The sequence below is a fragment of the Pelecanus crispus genome, chromosome 1 (assembly GCF_030463565.1).
Source record: "Pelecanus crispus isolate bPelCri1 chromosome 1, bPelCri1.pri, whole genome shotgun sequence".
In the NCBI taxonomy this organism is placed as follows: domain Eukaryota; kingdom Metazoa; phylum Chordata; class Aves; order Pelecaniformes; family Pelecanidae; genus Pelecanus; species Pelecanus crispus.
This window is the reverse complement of record NC_134643.1, coordinates 224,520,536-224,539,166: the sequence shown is the minus strand read 5'-3', so window position 1 is coordinate 224,539,166 and position 18,631 is coordinate 224,520,536. Positions and strand designations below refer to the sequence as shown.

At 39.4% G+C, this 18,631-nt stretch overlaps 1 protein-coding gene across 3 annotated transcripts in view; it reads left to right on the top strand.

The window, feature by feature from the left end:
* Positions 1-18,631, top strand: part of UVRAG (UV radiation resistance associated) — a 101,937-nt gene that overhangs the window by 20,738 nt on the left and 62,568 nt on the right. For all 3 annotated transcript variants that reach the window (XM_075721333.1, XM_075721348.1, XM_075721341.1), the window contains 4 exons: positions 356-390; positions 2,733-2,894; positions 4,741-4,815; positions 10,421-10,506. In XM_075721333.1, the coding sequence (XP_075577448.1) occupies positions 356-390; positions 2,733-2,894; positions 4,741-4,815; positions 10,421-10,506 (358 nt within the window). The remainder of the gene's footprint in view (positions 1-355; positions 391-2,732; positions 2,895-4,740; positions 4,816-10,420; positions 10,507-18,631) is intronic.

The window sequence follows — 18,631 nt, the reverse complement described above, 5'->3', positions numbered from 1 at the left end:
GATGTCATATGACAAACTAGTCACTTTGCAAGTGTCATCCAAATATTGTAAAGTACTGGGGCACGTTCTTTCCCCAGAAGCCAAAGCCTCAGTAAATCACGAGGATTATCTTGGGTATAAAGATGAAATGCTAAATTTAAATAGTGATTTCTAATAATTAAGTGTGAATGAGTACTTTTAGTCAAAAGCATGAATGCATTTTAAAGTGTTTCTCATGAATCTGTTACTGATAAACTAGACCCACTAGCATTTGTCTTTCGTAAGTGTTACTTTTAGCTTTTTGTATTTAAAATACTAAGGTTTGTGTCAGTGTTTAAGCTAATCTAAAGGTGTGTTTTTACTCATTTTTCTTTAGAATTTTATAAGAGTGAGGTGATCAAGAATTCTCTGGTAAGTTATTTTAATATGTAAAAACTTTCTTTTTAAAATTTTATTATTACTGCACTATATTGATTTCTCTCCTGCATACCATAACTGTTAAATGTGGATTTCCACTCTTAGTTCTGTTAGGAGCATCGTGTTCTTCTCCTCCTTTTTAGGTTCTTTTCACAAGGGTTGGAATAGCAAGTTACTGAATAGTAGAAAAGCAAGTTCATTTTAACAGCTGGGGGGCTGTAATCTGTTGGTGCTTCTGCAGATGGGGCATTTTCATGTGAAAACTGTTCAGCGCTCAGGTTAAGCTTTACAATATATATCCATTTGAAAAATTAAGAACACCAAACAGGCAAAGTAATGTTAGCTGGATTTTTACTGGTTTAACTTCTTTCAGTATCTGAGAATTGTAGGCATTGTAACTCAGGCTTGTTTACAGTTAATGTTTTTTTTCTTTTTTTTTTTTTTTCCTGTTCTTGCTGGTGTTAGCAATAGAAATAGCTGCTTTTATTTAAATGTCTGCGAGTTCCTTGTTCAAGGAGTACTTGTATATTACTTTGCTGGGTGCACAGACTCGTTAGAAGCTCATGTTGTGCAGTTTGGCAACCTCTGCGTAGAAGCAGACGCCCTGCTTGCAACACCTCAAATAAAGGGAGAGTCAAACGGTGTTGCAGAATATGCCACTGATTTCTTTGAACATCTTTTTGTCGTATAGGTGCACAGTAAGGAACATGTGCCTGCATATATAAACACGTATATTCTTTGAAGAGCTAATAGCTTTAAGAAACTGAACTTTGAAAACATCTTAAGAGTTTCTAAATTTTCCAGTTCAGATCAGTGAAGGGACCAGAACTGAACAGTTTATTACAACCAAGAAGGGGTAGGTCTCTTTGGGAGTAGGATGTTGCAAGTGTTGGGTAAGGGAGTTTGAAAACCTGCTAAACAGACTTTTTAATGTCTGCATTAACAAAGGTAGAACTGCACCATTTATAGCACACTGGGCTGCAAATGCTTTGAAAACCTCCTGAATGGAGGAAAAGCTGTCTACATCCACAAGGCTGTCGGCTTGTCTAAGAGACAAGTTCCTGGAGACTTCAGGATTTTGAGTTCTGCCTATTCTAAATCAGGAAAAGGAATAACAAAAAAGGGAATCTAACCAAAGGAAATATGAGATGGAATGACAAAAATCCAAATGAAAGATGTCTTGAGCAAATTCCGCACATCATGTATGGGTATTTTAATGGCCTGTTATTCTCGTGCCTGAATAGCTACCAAATATCCCTTCTCCTTAGGAAAACTTGATTAATGCATTCCTTCTGTAATACTTACTTGGGTAACTTTGCCCCTCCCTTCTTTTCAGAGGCATCTCATTCTAAATTGCCTAATTCCAGTTCAGAGATGCTTGGCCTGTCCCAAGCTGCTTAAGCACTAGAAGGAAAGGCTTGTTCTTTCGTGGGATGGTGCGTTCCTACCTTTTCTTTTGGAGGAGCTACCATTTCTGTGCACAGCAGAGGAGGGAGATACATATAAAAAGTACTTTCCCACTTCTGCATTCGGACAGCCTGTGACTTGTGGCCTGTGGAAGTCCTGAAGTCGGTATCTGGCTGTTGGCACCAGTAGTGTTGGATTGACTTGGTTTGGTTGCACCTTGGGCCAATTGCAACAGTTTCCATAAATCTTTAATTTAAATGTTATCAGAGGTGAGTGCAAGTTCTTGGAATGCCTTGTGTTTACCAATCTGAGTTCTAGTGGAACAGATGTTTGCAGTTTAGCTTAATGTATGCTGCTTCTGTAAAGCTTGAGGGGCAAGTCTGATCTCTTGAAGAGGAGCTCTTAGTGACAACATTTGAGGATTGCCATCAGCATCAGTCAAGGAAGAGGAGAATGTGAACAAACCTGTCAATAAATTATGCAAAGTTAATTATTGGGGAATAGATCAACATTTTAAATTTGGCTTTTGCAACGTAAGCTATACTCTAGTTTTCAGAAGCTGAATTATAACTTGGAAAGGAATGTTACTTCCACTTTTAAGGTTCCTGATTTGGCTAAACTGAATTAGTAAATTCTGAAGTAAATTCTTCAACATCTTGTAATGGAAGGAAGCAGAGCCCACTCTGAGTTTCTGAGGCACTCTACAGCATGTAGCTTTTAACCCAGGAATTCTCTCTAGAAAACAGAGTAAGGAAGCAGCAGAGCCTGTAGGCTTCAACTCCGTGTAAACTGTGAAATGGCTGGTGTTCATTAGTCTTATATTTTTTTTTTTAATCATCGACATGGACTTTGCTACTTTCTGAATTGTCAATTTTAGGACTACTTTCAGCTTGTTTGAGTTCTTTTTATCCCTCTTTGAATACCTACAGAATCCGACATGGAGGAGTCTGGACTTTGGAATAATGCCTGATCGCCTTGATACCTCTGTCTCTTGTTTTGTTGTGAGGATCTGGGGTGGCAAGAAGGAGCACTTTCAGCTTTTGATTGAATGGAAGGTCAATCTAGACGGGTTGAAGTACTTGGGCCAGCAGGTAATGTGAAAACAGTGTTTCCTCAACTTTTTACTTAAGGAAACAAAATATCAAGATGAACAAATATCTAGAATGCTAAGAAAGGAGATGAATGGATTTGAAAGGTGTATTTTAAAGTTTGATTGCAGAGATTCATGTTAGCTTACTTCAGAACTTTAAATCTTGACTAGCTGAATTTTTTAAGCTACTATGGTTCACTGAGCCTCTTAAATGATACTGCTAGCTCTTGGTGCTTTAAACTGCAATGCCTTGCTTCAAGGAAACAGCAGTCTGATTGTACATGTAGTTAAATGAACATAGATTGTAATGTTTGTGTATCTTACACTTCTAATCCATTCTCATGGTAATGATGTCCCATCAAAGATCTTCAGTCCAAGGAGCTTGCTGTATAAGATCTGTTTTAATTCTGGTATTTGTCTCTTACTAGTAGCCTTTTGAAAGAGGTGAAAAGTGAGGTGTTTTCTGTATTGTGGAGCTTATAGTAAAAGTGGCTCAAAAAGAAACCTGTATCACATAAATAATAAAAACACCAAAAAATATGGTGCCTTTTGAATCAGATAGGTTGTCCTAATTCCAATGGGCACTTTTTGATGGGTTAATTGATAGGATCTATTTAGGATAGATCATAGTTTATTTCTCACTTTTAAAAAAAGACAAAAATACATTTAGTTTTAAATTGGGATGTTTTAAAATCTCGGAAGAAAGCTTTTTAGGGAATGACTGCTCTAGCTTCACATGGTGTGTTGATCCTGGCCAGCACCCCCTGCACTGGTGGGCTGGGAGAGAGTCGGAGGAGCAAAAGTGAGGAAAAACTTGTGTGTTGTGATAAAGACAGTTTAATAACTGAAAGCAAAAAAAAAAAAAAAAAAAAAAAAATCAAGAAAGGGGGGAGCGGGAGAAGAGAACAACATGCAAGTGATGCAGAAGTAGTCACTCGCCACCTCCTAGCAACAGACTGGTGCCCAGCTAGTCCCCGAGCAACAGCTATCTGCAAAGTCTGACCCCTGTTTTTCACTGCTAAGCATAACGTCATATGGTACGGAATAGCCCTCCGGTCGATTCAGGTCAGCTGTCCCGGCTGTGTCCCCTCCCAAGCTTTTGCACACCCCCAGCCTACTCGCTGCGGGGGCAGAGTGAGAAACAGAGGAGGCCTTGATGCTGTGCTAGCACTGTTCAGCAATTGCTAAAACGCTGCTGCGTTACTAACGTGGTTTTAGTCGCATATCTAAACCACAGCACCGTATGGACTGCTACGAAGAAAATTAACTCCTTCGCAACCAAAGCCAGTATCCTTCATATTGTAGCTTTCTGTCCATTTGTTTTTTACTGAACAGAAGAAATGGCTCCCTAAATATGCTCCTAAATAATTATACTCTACTACATGATTTTATTTGAAATAATGTTCTTTACATTAATAGCAGGTTATTAGCTATAATACTGAACAGTAATTTTGTGTCTACTATGACCACAAAAGCCTAATTTTGGAGTGTCATTTTAGGTATTAGCACGTGAAAGCTAATTACTCTTGAGACTTACCTCGTTGATTAGTTTCTTGGTTTCTTAGTTATTTTTGTCAGCTGGAAATGCAACAATAGGAAAGATGCTCTGGCCAGTGTTTCTAATTTCAAGGTAGAATGGCTGAATGTACTCAGCGACTGTTACTAAAACTGTGAAGCAAATGCATTTTCTATGGTTAAATTCAGTTTTCTCTGAAGTTTCATGTGCTTCTAGAATTACAGGTGCTGAAAAACTGCATTTGACCATCAGACAGTAATTTATGCTTGTTTGCAGTGTAAAGTCATAGTAAGCTGACCATAAAATGATTTGTTTTCTTCTCTTCTTACAGATACACGCAAGAAACCCAAATGAGATTATTTTTGGTCTCAATGATGGTTATTACGGAGCTTCATTTGAACAGAAGGTAAGGGTATCTTGTATTTGTTCTGGCTTGTTAGTACTGGTGACAAGCTGAAATTCAACTTCTAAACATAAATTTTCACACTTGGATGCTCAGAACATTAAAATGCTTCATTCTGAGAAGAAATACTTTTTTGACATGACAGATAAGAACTGTTAGCTTGCCTCTGTTGCATGGACATCTGAGCTGTTCTGGGAAGACTTAAAGCATAGCATTTTAAGTTCAAAAAAAGCCTAGTTGCTGAAAATAAGCCTTGACTTTATTCTTTGAGGCAGACGCTTCATTGAAATGTAGGACATTTTGAAAATGGTGTGGCTGTTAAGACTCATTTTCATGGCAAATACAAAAGCAGATTAAGTTTTGGTTATCACTCTTAAAACCAGAGTTTGTAGCTTTTAAATGGAAAGCTATTTATTTGCTCTGTGTTGCAACTGTTTCACCCTATAGTTGTTTCTCTTTCCCCAGGGCTCCTCTGTAGTATTTGTGCTTGTTCAGCCAATATTGTGACTGTAGCCAAATTAATTATATGGCAGTGCTGATTGCTACATCGATGATGAAAAAGTTTAGACTTAACTTATTTTATGTAGCACAGCTAACAGGGTGGGGTGTGGTTTTTTGTTTGGTTTTTTTTTTTTAAATCCCAAATTGCTGGTGGCAGTACTGTGGTATAGATAGGTTGTATAAGGAGTCCCAGGCTGAGAAAATGACTCTTGACACATAGCTACGGTTTCTGCATCAGCCACAACCAGCAAATCCAGTCTTGTGTGGATTTGAATGGAGGCAATGGCGTTATAGTCAACAACGCGGGTAACCGTTCGTATGTGGGGAGAGCGGAGCTAGGGGCGAGGTGGCCCTGTGTGCAAAACTCTCTGGCCGCATGCAAGCCTCCAAACTGTGTTTGGCATTTTGATGGTTACCCTTCAAATTGTAGATGGTTTGGTACACAGCTCAGATTCTCCATCTCGGCGCTGTTAACTCGGTTTTCCTGAAGCAGGATGCGATTCTTGTTTTTCATGATGTCAGTATTAATAATCTGGGTTTGAATTCAATGATGGTAACGCTATCCTCTTTCCTGATTGTTGTCAGGACTTGCTTCCTAGCTCATGAACTTTAAAAGTACATCTCCGTTTGGTTCTTGTACATGCTTTGTCACTAAGTTGCAAATACAAACGGTAGCCTGTGTAGAGCACAAATAATCCCCTTCTTTGTCCTTCCCTATAGTTTATTTAGTGCTTTCTGGCTGCAAGAACTAGAAATGTATTTTGTCACCCTGCTCTGTAGCTTCCGATTGCTTTCTTTGGCAGTTCCTTGACCTAAATCTCTTCTTGTAGAGTACATACCTCCTGTATTTAAGTGACTTGTCTGCCATTCAAGGCAAACTAGTTGGCACAGGCAAACTCTTCCTGTAGCCTTCAGAAGCTGTGCACACCTAATTGGTATTTCTGCTCCTAGTTGGTCTTGCTTTATAATTTTCCTGTCAGTGCTGGGCATTCTAGACATTATACAGCCCCACTTTGATGGTTATATGAAATATTTTTTGTGAAGCACCACCTGAAATCTTCTGTAGGAAGGGATTTTTGGTGTCAGGTGTGTGGCTCTGATCCTGTGGGAACTGCAGTATGATACCTTTTCTGCTTGGTCCTGTGGGTATTTTCTGATCTCTTGGGGTGCTTTTTTCTTGGTGGTGGTGGTGGTGATGGGTCTTCATAATACTTCAAGACACCTTAGTCGTGAGCCTCAATTTTTGAGATAATACATGGATGGAATAGCAGTTTTCGTTTCTTGGCATTGACGCATATGAAACCTCATTATGAAAATAGATGCTTACAAGTATAATTTTGCAAGTCTAATGAAAATGCTGTGCACAAAGACACTTCAGTCAATGTTGGAAGTGTCCTCTATTTTTGCACATCTCAGAATGGACAAAACTAAGGTATGGTACTCTTTCCCCCCCGCCATTGCTCAAAAAAACCCTTGTTACTTTAATAATTCTTTGGACTATGAATTAATTGCCAAAGTAGATTTATGGAGTCTTACAATAAAGTGCATTTTATTAGTGTATTAAATGTCTTTGCCATTAATTAAGACCACATATGAGCCAAAATAAGAAAACTGTTGGAAGCTGACTAAACTATTCTGGTGATATTTCATGAACTCAGGCTTTCAAAACACACTGTAGATGTACTTCTGAGCATTGCTTGATCCATCTGGAACTAAATGCAAATTCCCATTTTCTGTCCTGTGAACTTACCTGTGATAAGAGAGGTGGGAGCCTAAAAGCTATTGTAGCAGAATAACCTGAAGTAGGGCAGGAGCATTAGGGACTGTCACAACTATTGTTTTTATTGACGAAAATTGTAGACTTATTGATTAAATGCATATTTCACTGATAAACAAAACCAGCAAGAGCAACGTGCTCAAATAGAAATATTCTAATTGCTAAATTGTTTAATTTAAAATCGAAGCACTGGAAGCTTACAGCTTCACTAGGTAATGCACTTTAGCTGCTGTTTGGGAACCTTCACGCCCACTTGCATATAAGGTAACCTTCAAAATGCAGGTTTGTGCTCAAAATGCTTGCTTTGTAGGAAGCTCCTGTTGCATAAAGCAGTGAAGTCAAAAACTCTAGCAGCAATACTGGTGGAGAAATTCTAGGTAAGCAAGGCAATTACAGTATGGCACTTAGAATAAAAGACCATATCCAGGGCCTCTTTGTTGTTGTTAATATCACCGACTCTTCACTTGTTTTCCACTGATGCCAAAAAGCCATTAAATTCTGTATCCTTGACAATATATAGGTATTATGAATTTTACCTTTCTTCCATCTCTTCTGTGCAGCAGCAACTTGGCTGTTGCTGATATGCAATGAAAAAATGAACGTTTTCTCTGGGTAATGTTCTTATTCAAGTTGCAGTTTTCTTGCTGCAATGGATACTTAGCTCATGGCAAGAAAAAAGTTGGGAAAGAATGTTTTGAAAGCCTCTATGCGTGCCTTCTGAGCCCTGAAGGCTATTACTGCTTTACTGTAGGTGTCTGACAGTGCTCATGTAACTCCTCTTCTAGTGTTTAAGCTTTTCTCCTCAGTGTAAATACAAGTGTCTGCTGCCAATATAGCTGCTTGGTTGTTAACTACATTTGACTTTCACATAATTGTACCTCCAACTTCTGGTTTTGTTCAAGGGTTTTTTTATTAGTATTTTGTAGTAAATTATGCAGCAATTTTGCTAGAAGATTTCGGCAGGATTCTGCTTCTTTTGTCACAACCATGTCCAATTTATTTTTCTGTTTCCTTTCTGGCATGGGACCACTGAAGCACTTGTTCCTCTCACAGTTTCATTCTCTTTAGTAATCACACAGTGAAACTCTATTTGGATTTGCTTGAACTGGACCAATGTTTGAATAAGATAGATGTGAGCTTCAGAGATTTTTTTTTTTTCTTTGAAGCTGTCCACCTGGACTTAAAGTATGCCCTGTCATTTAGCAGTTTTTGGAATCTGCTTGGTTTTCTCTGAGACTGCATGCTTGTGTGTAAAACCCCTTTTTACCCAGGTTCAACAAAATCAGTTCTTGGTGCTATACTTGCTTTCCTAAAACTAGGTGTCGTCTCCTCTGGTTTCCTCAATGCCTTCCTGGCTTTCAGATTTTCTTTCAACCATTTTATGCTTGCTGCTGCTAACCGATAAGACTTGCCCTTCCTCTTGTGGTGATATCTTTTCAGAAAGTGCATTTAGGGAAGCAAGTATAGCTTTTAGTTAAGGGCTAGCTTTCTGTTGTCTCTTTAAAGAAATAAAACCAGAAGTAGCCTATACAGCTCTCCGTAACTCAAAACATTTGGTTGTTGCCAGGGGTACAGGGCAACAGGAGAATAAGTTATATTCTTCAGGGATACTGAACTGTAGCTACTTTTTCAACTGTCAAGCAGGACAGACCCTTATCTTTGGAAAGCTGCATCTCTCTCTCTACTGTACATGGTCTCCATCAATGCAGGTAGAGTCCACGCATATGCTTTTTTTTTTTTTAAGCAGCTAGATCCTGGCCATTTCATACAAGCAAAGGCTGTCTGTGTGTTTACAAATACATGAGGCTGTATCTAATAAATGCTGTGGCAGGGAATTAGACAAACTCCGCTTTCAAAGGGCAAACTTTAATAATTAAAAGTCTGAAACCCTTCCATTGCACCTTCTGCAGCTTTCCTCAGGGTAGAACAGTTTGTATAGACCACTTGGTGTTTGACTCTTTGGGAGTTTCCTTTCAGTGCGCTGTAGTACAGGGGAAAAAGAAAAAGCTAAAATATGTTGCTGCTCCAAATCCTTTCCCTCCTGAAACTAGTTATTCTAGGCCACTCCACTTGTTCTCTGAAAAATTTTGCACTTTGTTTTCTGAAGGCAGTGTTTCTTGAAACGAGATCAACTTAATGGTGTAAAATGGTGATGCTGGTAGTTGTGCATTTTTTCAGTTTTCCACCATCCTAGTTCATTTAGGCATTAAGATCTTTTTATTTTGGTATTTTTTCAGGGGATATATGTATGGATTTCAGCATGTAGGATCCAGCATCGTGAGAATGGAAATAAGGAGCGAGACAGCTGCTGATATGGTGCCTCTGTTGTAATATGATGCATAGTGTAGTGTATAGATCTCACGATTATTTAGGTGGAACCTTTTTTTTGGTGGAAAGGAATGTGCTGCATGGCCTGTGGCTAACAGTTGTGTCGGTAGATGTTGACATGTAACTGTGCATTTCAACATCTTCTGTATGGAAATAGCCTGTTGAGGCAGGAAAGAACACGTAGGCAGGGATTGTGGTACTCTGAGTACATCTGTATCACTGTTGGAAAATTAGCTGATCACGTCTACTGGCTGGGGCTACTTCGTACGCTAGAACAAATGCCTTTTTTTCTAAAAACTTTCATAAACTTTCTGCCAATGCTGCCAGGTGGTTTGACCTACTTAGAATTCACTTTATCATGTGGAGAAACAGTTCTGGGTTTGTGGCATTTCTAGGAATTTGTGTGAGTATGCCTGATATGGAAAAGCTTGGTATCTGAACTTTGCAGCGTGAAGAATTGCTGTTCGTCCGTTAATGTACGCTTTGGTCTCTTAAGAATGACATAAATTTCTTTTTGTAACTTTCAGAAACTTGTTCACATCATTCAAAAGTAAGATTGCTTTGATCTTTAAATGTATGACAGCATGGCTAAGAATAGATTTTGTCTCGTGGTCTTGTACATCTCTGGGACATTACTGAGCAGGCTCTCAGATAAGAAGCTGAAGACTGGCAGTACTGTAAATTGCATCTTTCAGTATTTCTGTGCATAAAATTTGTGCAGTAATGGATTATAAAGTTCAAGAAAACACATCCCATGTCTAGAACACAGATAAAGGGATAGGCCATTAACATCTTTATGGGTAAGTGCTGTTGTAGGCCAGACTTGAACTTGGTGTTACTGCCACCTTAAATTATTTCTACCTACCGTACATAAAACTGCGTGAAGACAGATTTAAAATGCATTAAATGCAAGATCATTTGTTCTCCTACCAAAAGTGCATGCTTTTAGGCAAGATGGAAAAATTTTTGATTCTTAAACTAACATTCTTTCTTTGCCTTAAGGATCACTCAGGTACCCTGAAGAATAGTCTTCTCCAGGTGGATCAGAACTGTGTTCGTAACTCTTACGATGTCTTCTCTTTGCTTAGGTAAGGTTTTTGAGAATATTGTGTAGCTATTGTAACTTATTTAGCATGTGTGGAAGGAGCCTTTCCAAATATTAAAAAAAAACCCCTTCTGGTCTGGAACGTGCAAAGGAGCTAGATAGCTAGGTAGTGCCGATTTACCGCTGGAGGTAAAGCAAGGAGGTGGGCCTTGGTGTACGTTCCTCGGTGGTCTCTAGGTTTCTGCCACGAGGGCGCTTGAGTGCTGTGAACTGTGCTGTGGAGCTACCCATGGACTTGCCTTGCGAATGTCGAAATCATGGAGCTTCTCTGTTGGAGAGCTTCTGTGGAAAGCCCCTACTCTGCTCTCCTCAGCAAAAATAAAATTTATTTAAATAAATTAGAACAATGGAAAAAAAGCAACTTGCTAAAACTTGGTTGAATGGTGCTGTAGTTGAAACAAAACAGCTACACACCTAAGTGTGTGTGTGTGGGGGGGTTTGGGTTTGGTGGTTTGTTTTGTGGGTTTTTTTTTTTTTTTTTTAAATGTTGAACCACTGAATTGAATTTACCTTTTTACATAATTCTCCCTTGTAATCCAGAAAAGAGGCACTGCATAGTCAGGACCCAGTTACTCTGACACATGTATGATATAAGAAAGTTATGGTAACTGTACTTTTGGGTGGTTACTTAGGTGTCTCCGGTGGTGAAAACCAGGAAATGCTAGTATGGAGGTAAACAAGAAGGCCTTTTTCAGATCTGCTTTAATTATAATAGCTCAAGAATGTTAGCTGTGGGCAAATATAATAGAGGTTTTAAACACTGTCTCAACTTTTTAAACTCACTTTTTAAACTGTTTAAACACAGGTTTTAAACCAGCTGTAGGTTGGTTTTGAGGAATTTGTATTTAAAAGGCACTTTACAAGACAGCTAATAACTTCGCTTCTGCAGTAACAGCAATAGATGTGCTACAAAGGAAACCCTTGAAAAGGAAGCGTTCAATATGCTTTCAAAAGTCTTTGGGAAAACACGTTGGTTTTACCTGTTGTAAAAGTTTAATCCATTTGATAGTGTTAACAGTAGGTGTCACTGTTGCCTGCATGAAGCATTAGCTCTATATTCTATAGTGAAGAAAGTGGTAGAAAAAGTTAACTCTAGGTTGCTTATCCAGAAGTCTTTATTTTATAAGCTCTCTTGAAATTTAAATGTGCTGTTTCTTGATTTTGTAAAGCATATTTAAACTAAAGGCTGCTTTCTGAAAGTCTGTCTTCTGTGCTTTTAGTGAAAAACAACCAGGAGGCATATTAGGAAGTTCTGGTTACATTCTGGCACAGTCCATTAGAAGAGAACTCTTCTACTACCTAACATTAAGTCTTTGTTAAATAGAAAGAAGAAAATGTGTGCCAGTCATCCTGATTGCTTTGTTCATGCGTGTTTTTTCACATTTCCTTTGCACTTTGTAGTATGAAGCACGCTCCAGAAAAAACACTCACTGTTATACCAGCTGGTCATGAACTTGACCAACTGGAGCCCTGTCTAACCCTGTCTAATCTGAACTGTGTTCCTTCTTCTGAAAGTGTCTGACTGTCTATCATAAAGCTGACAAGAAACGAAGATGTCAGCTTTCATAAAGCTCCCCTTGCTGGATGCTCGCCAGTGCTGGTTTGAAACCCGATTACTGGAGCCGTGCGCTTTGCCTGCTCTTGGGAAGGTGAGAGTCCAGGCACTGTCTCTTGCAGTTTCTAGGCATGCTGTTGGGTATAGCTCCTGTCTAGCCCTGCCTCTGAGCTAAGACATCCTCCTTTCTTTTTGTTTTGTCCTAAAAGAAATGTTTTTTTTTTTCCAGTCCTCAGCACCAGGCCTGCTGCTGATTATATTTCAGTGGATTTTACATACCCTATCAAGGAGTATATATTGCATTGTCTAGTTTCAGCAAAAGTTAGAAGTTATAGTATGTGACCATACCTAGGTGCTATTTTTACCTGTTTCCTTCCTAGCTAGGAAAGCTCTTGGGGAACTGAGGCAAAGTCCTCCATGTAGTCCTGAATCCTTTCTATTTCCTCTCACATGAACTCTACTTTTTTTTTTTGACAGGTACACTTTTTCTACTGCTGCTTACTTTTGATATCTAGCTCAAAAGACTGGTGATAGTGTTTATTTCTTTTAAAAGAATCTCTAGTCTCTTTTTGTCAGGTATCCTTTTTCTCCTACCAAGCAGTCTGGTTTGCCACCTCCTCCAGGAGGCCAGGCTTGAGTAACTGGCCCGTGAATTCTTTCCAAAGCTAGTTTTTGTGAGAGCGTGTTCCACTTACCACCAGAAGAGAGAGATGGGCATGATTTGAGTTGTGATTCATTTGACAGGACATGTACTTTGGGAGGAAATGAATTGCTGTCTGCCTGCTTCTGTCCATTAGCTATAAAGAGAATAGGGAGGTGTCTACACCATAAAGGTTTGCGTCTGGTCACATAAATCCCACATTTTGAAGACTTTCTCATGATACGATATTTGTCTGTAGTAAAAATTCACAAGCTGCACATGTGGTTTCCTAATGTTTTCATGAGACGTGAAGATGAAGAACAGCTTGTATTGGCTTTGTTTAAACTTCTCAAAAAAGGAAGCAGGGCCTGGTGATGGTGGTATCTGCATCCCAGTTATTCTGATGGTACCATGCTGCCAGGTGTGGCATAGCCACTGTGATCAGCTGTACAGTGTGAAAATCAATTGAGAGAGCAGGTTCTAGCTCAACCCTTCACTCTTGCAAAACTGCAAAATGAGAAATTCCATGGTTGATCTCTGTGTGCTATCAAAACTGCATTTTGGGGAAGAAATAATTTTTTTTTGTTACTTCTCAGAAGAAGTGAATATCTAAAACTTACGAAGCTTGTGAATAGATCTTAATGAAAAGCACGTGCTTGGCTCAAATTATGTTGATTAAAAACATTAATTAGGAATGCCGGAGTGTGTGAACAGGAGAAAATTTTTTGAGCGTTGGATTAAAATAGTGCCTGTGTGCTCAGATGCTTAATTACATGGATTTACAAGTTAATTAAGCAGGAGGAAAAGTTTAAGTACCCAGGCAGCCTAGCTTTACACAAGGAAGTTCTCAGCACCTCTGCAGCTCATGAACCTTCTTGTTTTGGGGCAGGGACAAGATCCTCAGGCAAACATACTGCTGCTAATAAGTTGTTCATGCCATATAGAAATGAACGTTCTTCCAGCCATTTGTTTTAAAAAGGCTAACTAACAAAAATTAACCACCCCAACTGGAAAACTAAAATTTTGAGGTTTTGTCCCTTGGCCATATTGTCAGATTTCCTGAAAAGAGGTCACTTAAAGGCTTTCTAAATATTATGTAGCTGGTAGTAATAGGTTATACAGTAACACATTTCACCTTTCACATAACACTCAGGATGGGCCAAATCCATCTGAGGTCATGTTCTGGACATGTCTCCATAATCAAGCTCTCGGCATGTTTGCAGCACTAATGGGAATAAGTTTATATTTAGTATTCTCTTAGTTTTCTATCCTTTCTTTTCCTTAAACTTTGAAAAACAGACCTTTCAGTATTAAGTGGTGTTGGGAAGGTGGGATATGCTGGCAGTCACTAAAGAAAGGGCTTAAAATCCTGCATGTTAAAAAACTTTACTTCAGTTCCTAAATACAAGAAGTAATATCTTGTATTCCACAACAGCTTTTCATGGTAGTGTGACACTTAGAGCAATTGGCCTCCTAATAGCTTTTGTGCCTCTGTGAGTGCCTGAAATCCTCCCAGATTCTACCTGGAGACAAAAAGTGCTCTAAGAACTAGTGAAACCTACCCCTTTGAAGTTTTGCTTCCTGTATTTTTATCTCTCCAGTCAAAACCGCTTTCTCTATGGTTTAACCATTCCTTCAGCAGATGGGATGGCATGTTTGTGCTATTTAGCCAGCCAGTTAGTGCAAATTGAGAACATTTTCGTTGTATTTTTGTTTAAAAAAAATATTGTTTTTTACCAATATCAGATTTTGTTGTTGTTGTTTCAATTTGGGTGCTGGAGATGAGTAAAAGATCAGTTCCAGGCAACTGCTGTAATATTGCTAATATCTAATCTGGCTGAAGTTGATTTAAATAATACTTCTAGGTGTTAAAGGGCTTCCTCTGCTACTGCCACATGTGCATCTGATCTAGTGGATTAAATTTGAAAACTAGAGGAGCTCTAGAGACCACACAGGCTGTGCCTTCATTAAAAACAACAGGTTCTTGTGGTGGTGGTGATAAGCAAATAAATCTGTCTGCAGTGCCCTGGACAAGTAAGCATGACTTCTGGAACCAAATTATAACACTAAGCGAACAGTTTTCCTGTACTTCGCATCAGAGGAATGATGGCCCAGGTTCAGTGACTTCAAATGGTCCGAGATTGCCAGTGACAAGACACTGCTCAGAGAAGAAGCAGAGCTCAACTTCTGAACTAGCAACTAGTTACTACTTTCTAGGTTAGGGGCTCAAAGAAACTTGCAGTGCACTGTTGAACATTGGGCATGTTGTTACGTGACAAGTAGAAATACAAGTTACTAGAAATTGTCATAAGTCCCAGTGCCTTAAGTATGCCCATCTTCTTCAGATTTCTTAATCTGTCGTAGGCCAGGGGTATGCTTCAAGTGACAGGCTTTGTTTCAGGATTTGCTATTTGTAATAGAACTGTTCATTTAAAGAAGAGTGCATGTCTTATCACCAAAGAGGTATTATTTAAGAATACAAATGTAGGTAGTGTTGGTCTGTAGTCTGAAATTTTGAAATGTTGGTAAAATCGACTATCTTAAGTGACCAAGACTAAAACATGTTATACAGTATAAAATCAGCTTTTGTTTAGCTCTACCTATCTTAGAAAAGAAGCTTTTTAACAGATACATTGCTTGTATGTTTAAATTATTCCATCTTTCTTAGCAGCCTTATTGAATGAACAGAACTTAACACAAGTTGATCTGTGAAACTAGTAATAGAGACAAAAGTACCCAGTCAATGTAAGCAGCTGGTGTCAAAAAATTCATTCGTAGCTCAGAGTAGTTTCTCTGAGACTACAGAGTCAGTGGAATTGCACGTGCCAAATGTAGGAACGGCCTTTGGGCAGCTATTTTTAACCATGGAAATTATGCTAAACTTGAAGCTGTTTTTCATAAGCTTTTTGGGGAATGATGGAGTGAGCAAGGTCTTCATGGGCTTAAACTGCTTTGTGCTAAGGTGTATCTCAGGGGTACTTTGGCCTGTTTACACCGAAGGAGAAGCACAAGACAAGTCAGTCTTGAACAATGTCAGAGTGTCCTGTCTTGCCAGTCAGTAGCTCAATCAGACTTTGCTAGTGTATAGCTGCTATAAGCAGCAAGTCCAAAGCCAAACTTTAGGCTTCCAAATGTTTGGTGGGGTGAAAAGGAGGGAAAGCAGGAAGAAAACATGCTATCAGCTGTGCTCTGACTTTGGAGGCTTGTACAGCATCTGGTGACAAACCCAGAGGTGAGCCACACAAAACTGGACTGGTTTTTGAGCTTAAGTTCCTCTACTTCCACCCTCATCTCCATGAAAGAAGTGAACCCAGCAGAGCTGTGCAGTAAGTAGGATTCGGTCTCTAGCCTCTGCAGTTCTGACTGCACGGAAATAGAGAGTTGTTCTTTGCTACTCTTTTCCCTTTAGGATGCTGGTAGATGTGTATTTAGACATAAGGGGGGGTACAAAAGATATTTTCCGTTTTAAAATATGCACTGACAGTTAAGTCTTTTTTGTTTCTAGCTTTTTTCCTTTGCTGTTCTTTCCTCAGAGAAATATCCCAACTCATAGCTGTGACCAAAGCCTTCCTAAATGTTGTAGTTACGGATGCTCGTGCAGTAGGAACAGTGCCACATTCTGAGAAGGTGGCGAGTGTGTGGCAGGAAAAGGCTGTCACTAATAGCCTGATGCTCTTGCAGTGCCTTGTTCTAGCTTTTCTTGTGACTATCTTAGCAATCAAATTGCTGGCTCAGGTTGCAGACGTGAACACATTCAGACTTAAATGTTGCTACTGCTGCTGCCATCACCCCCTCCCAGCAGATGTGGAAATACACCGTCTCAAGTGTGGATTGGGTTAGCAGGATTCCTCTTAGCCTGACTTGTGCTCTTAAATCAGTAAGTTCCTCTGCTAAAACTTCCCTTTTGCTAGTGATAAGTGTGGTTGTTTTTCTGTGGTGGCTGAGCTTGATGTTTCTAACTAGGAAAGATTTCCACCTGGAAGACTTGGCTCTCTGTACTGTATAGGCAGCCAAAACAAGGCAGGCATCCCCTTGGCTTTGGACATGAAAACCCAGGCGGCCAAAGGCCAGCATAAATAAATATGAACTGTAATCGGACCTCTTGGGTGCCTCTGTATACTTTAATAAGCAGTACTGAAATGGATGAGCAGTAAAACCAAACGGATGGCCTAAAAACCACATGGTGAATTGTGGAGTGGTGTCTTCCTGGGAAGTAGCAATGGAGATGGAACCTGGGATCTGAATTTTTTTGAGAGGTTCCTTAAGGATTTTGATCTGTGGAATCAGACTTTTGGACAAATCTGTTCCCAGGCATTTTACTTGTGTGGTGCTGAGCTATATGGAAACTGGAGCTAATCGGTCATCAGAAGAATCAATTTAGAAGCCTGACTTTTGCCAAAACCTGTAGAAGAGAGCAGGATTGGTCATAGCAAGTTGAAACAGTCCATGAAGCATGAGAGAGGTGGGTTTTTTTGTATTTTAACTTAACTGCAGGGTTAATAGGCGCCTGTTGCTGCTGCTGCTCTTATCTTCAGCTTTCCTAATAGGCCATGTGGAATAAAACACCCCTACAGTGGCAGATTTTTAGTGTAAGTGTGATAGGCCTGTTGCTAGGTCTTGATCAAATTCGATTTCAGAGCACTGTTTAGGGGAGAGATTACACAGAGCTGTGCAAAACTTCAATTTGGCTTTTTTTATTCTTCTTTATTTGTGACAGCATGTAAAAGACCATCTCAATGAAGCAATGTTCAATTAGATTAGAAGTCATAACCCAGTCCTTCTCCTTTTTCTGGCATTATTAGAGTTGATGAAAAACAGAGCACGTCACTTAACTAAGTGATTTTCTAATGGATACCTGGAAGTCTTTAAGAAGGAGGATTTTGTGAACAATGGCATTGGGACTCTTCTTTATTTTTGTTACAACTTTGTCCTGGATGCAGCCATAAGAACAGTGCAGCTAATTTATCTTTCAGCCTGGGCAAACTTTTCAGTGAATGCAGTCATGTCTCCAAAATGCTCAGAAATACCTAACCACATCAGGGAAAGTCAATACTGCATTTTGATTAAGAACAAATACAATGGATTAAAGACTTTACATTGGGGGAAAATGCTCTAATCTCTTTGATAATTAAAAACAGGGCAGGGTGGGGAATGTACCTATGACTGAGAAGCTGCAGAATACTCCTGTGAGCGTTACGACCATCCCTTTGTCTGGTGGGAAATCTCGCTTTTCTACTTCGGCTGCAGAATTCTGCTTCTCTTGGAAGTAAACTTTGATTGGAGTTTGAGGATGGCTTCCAGGAAAAAGTGCAGCAGTATGCAGCTTGAAAGAAATGAGTCACCTGAATATTGACTGGTGTTTCTCCTCCTTCTCCCTCCAGTGGGTAAGGCTGTGCTCACTTGTCACAGACACTTTATCAGTTGCATGGACTGCGACTGGAAGGACATGATCAACTTGAGAGCAGCCGTTTCCTTTTTTGGGTGGAGCCTGTAACCCATTCAGCCTGAATTTATGCATCTTCCTTTTCAAGTTGTGCAGTGAACTCCAGTCTTAGCCTCGCTCACTGTCTCAGAACGAGAATTGAATCTTTATATTAAGATTTGTTGGCAAGTTACATATGTCAGCAAAAAGGCTGTTGGACTATACCAGTGTCACTGTCCTGGTAGGGGTCATCTTTACATATTTATGCCCTTCAGAAATTTGTATTTGCATATAGTTTACTTTTCTGCTGTATACAACATCTTGAATGTGATTCTGTCTGTTGCCCTGGCAGCAAGGTTCTGTAATCACAAACTGATAAGCACTAGTATAAGGAACAAAAAACCACCTTTCTCTGTTATTTGCCACAAATACATTTGTTCTTCGAATAAAAAAACAAGCCTTAAATCCATCCCAATGCTGGAGTGAAATCT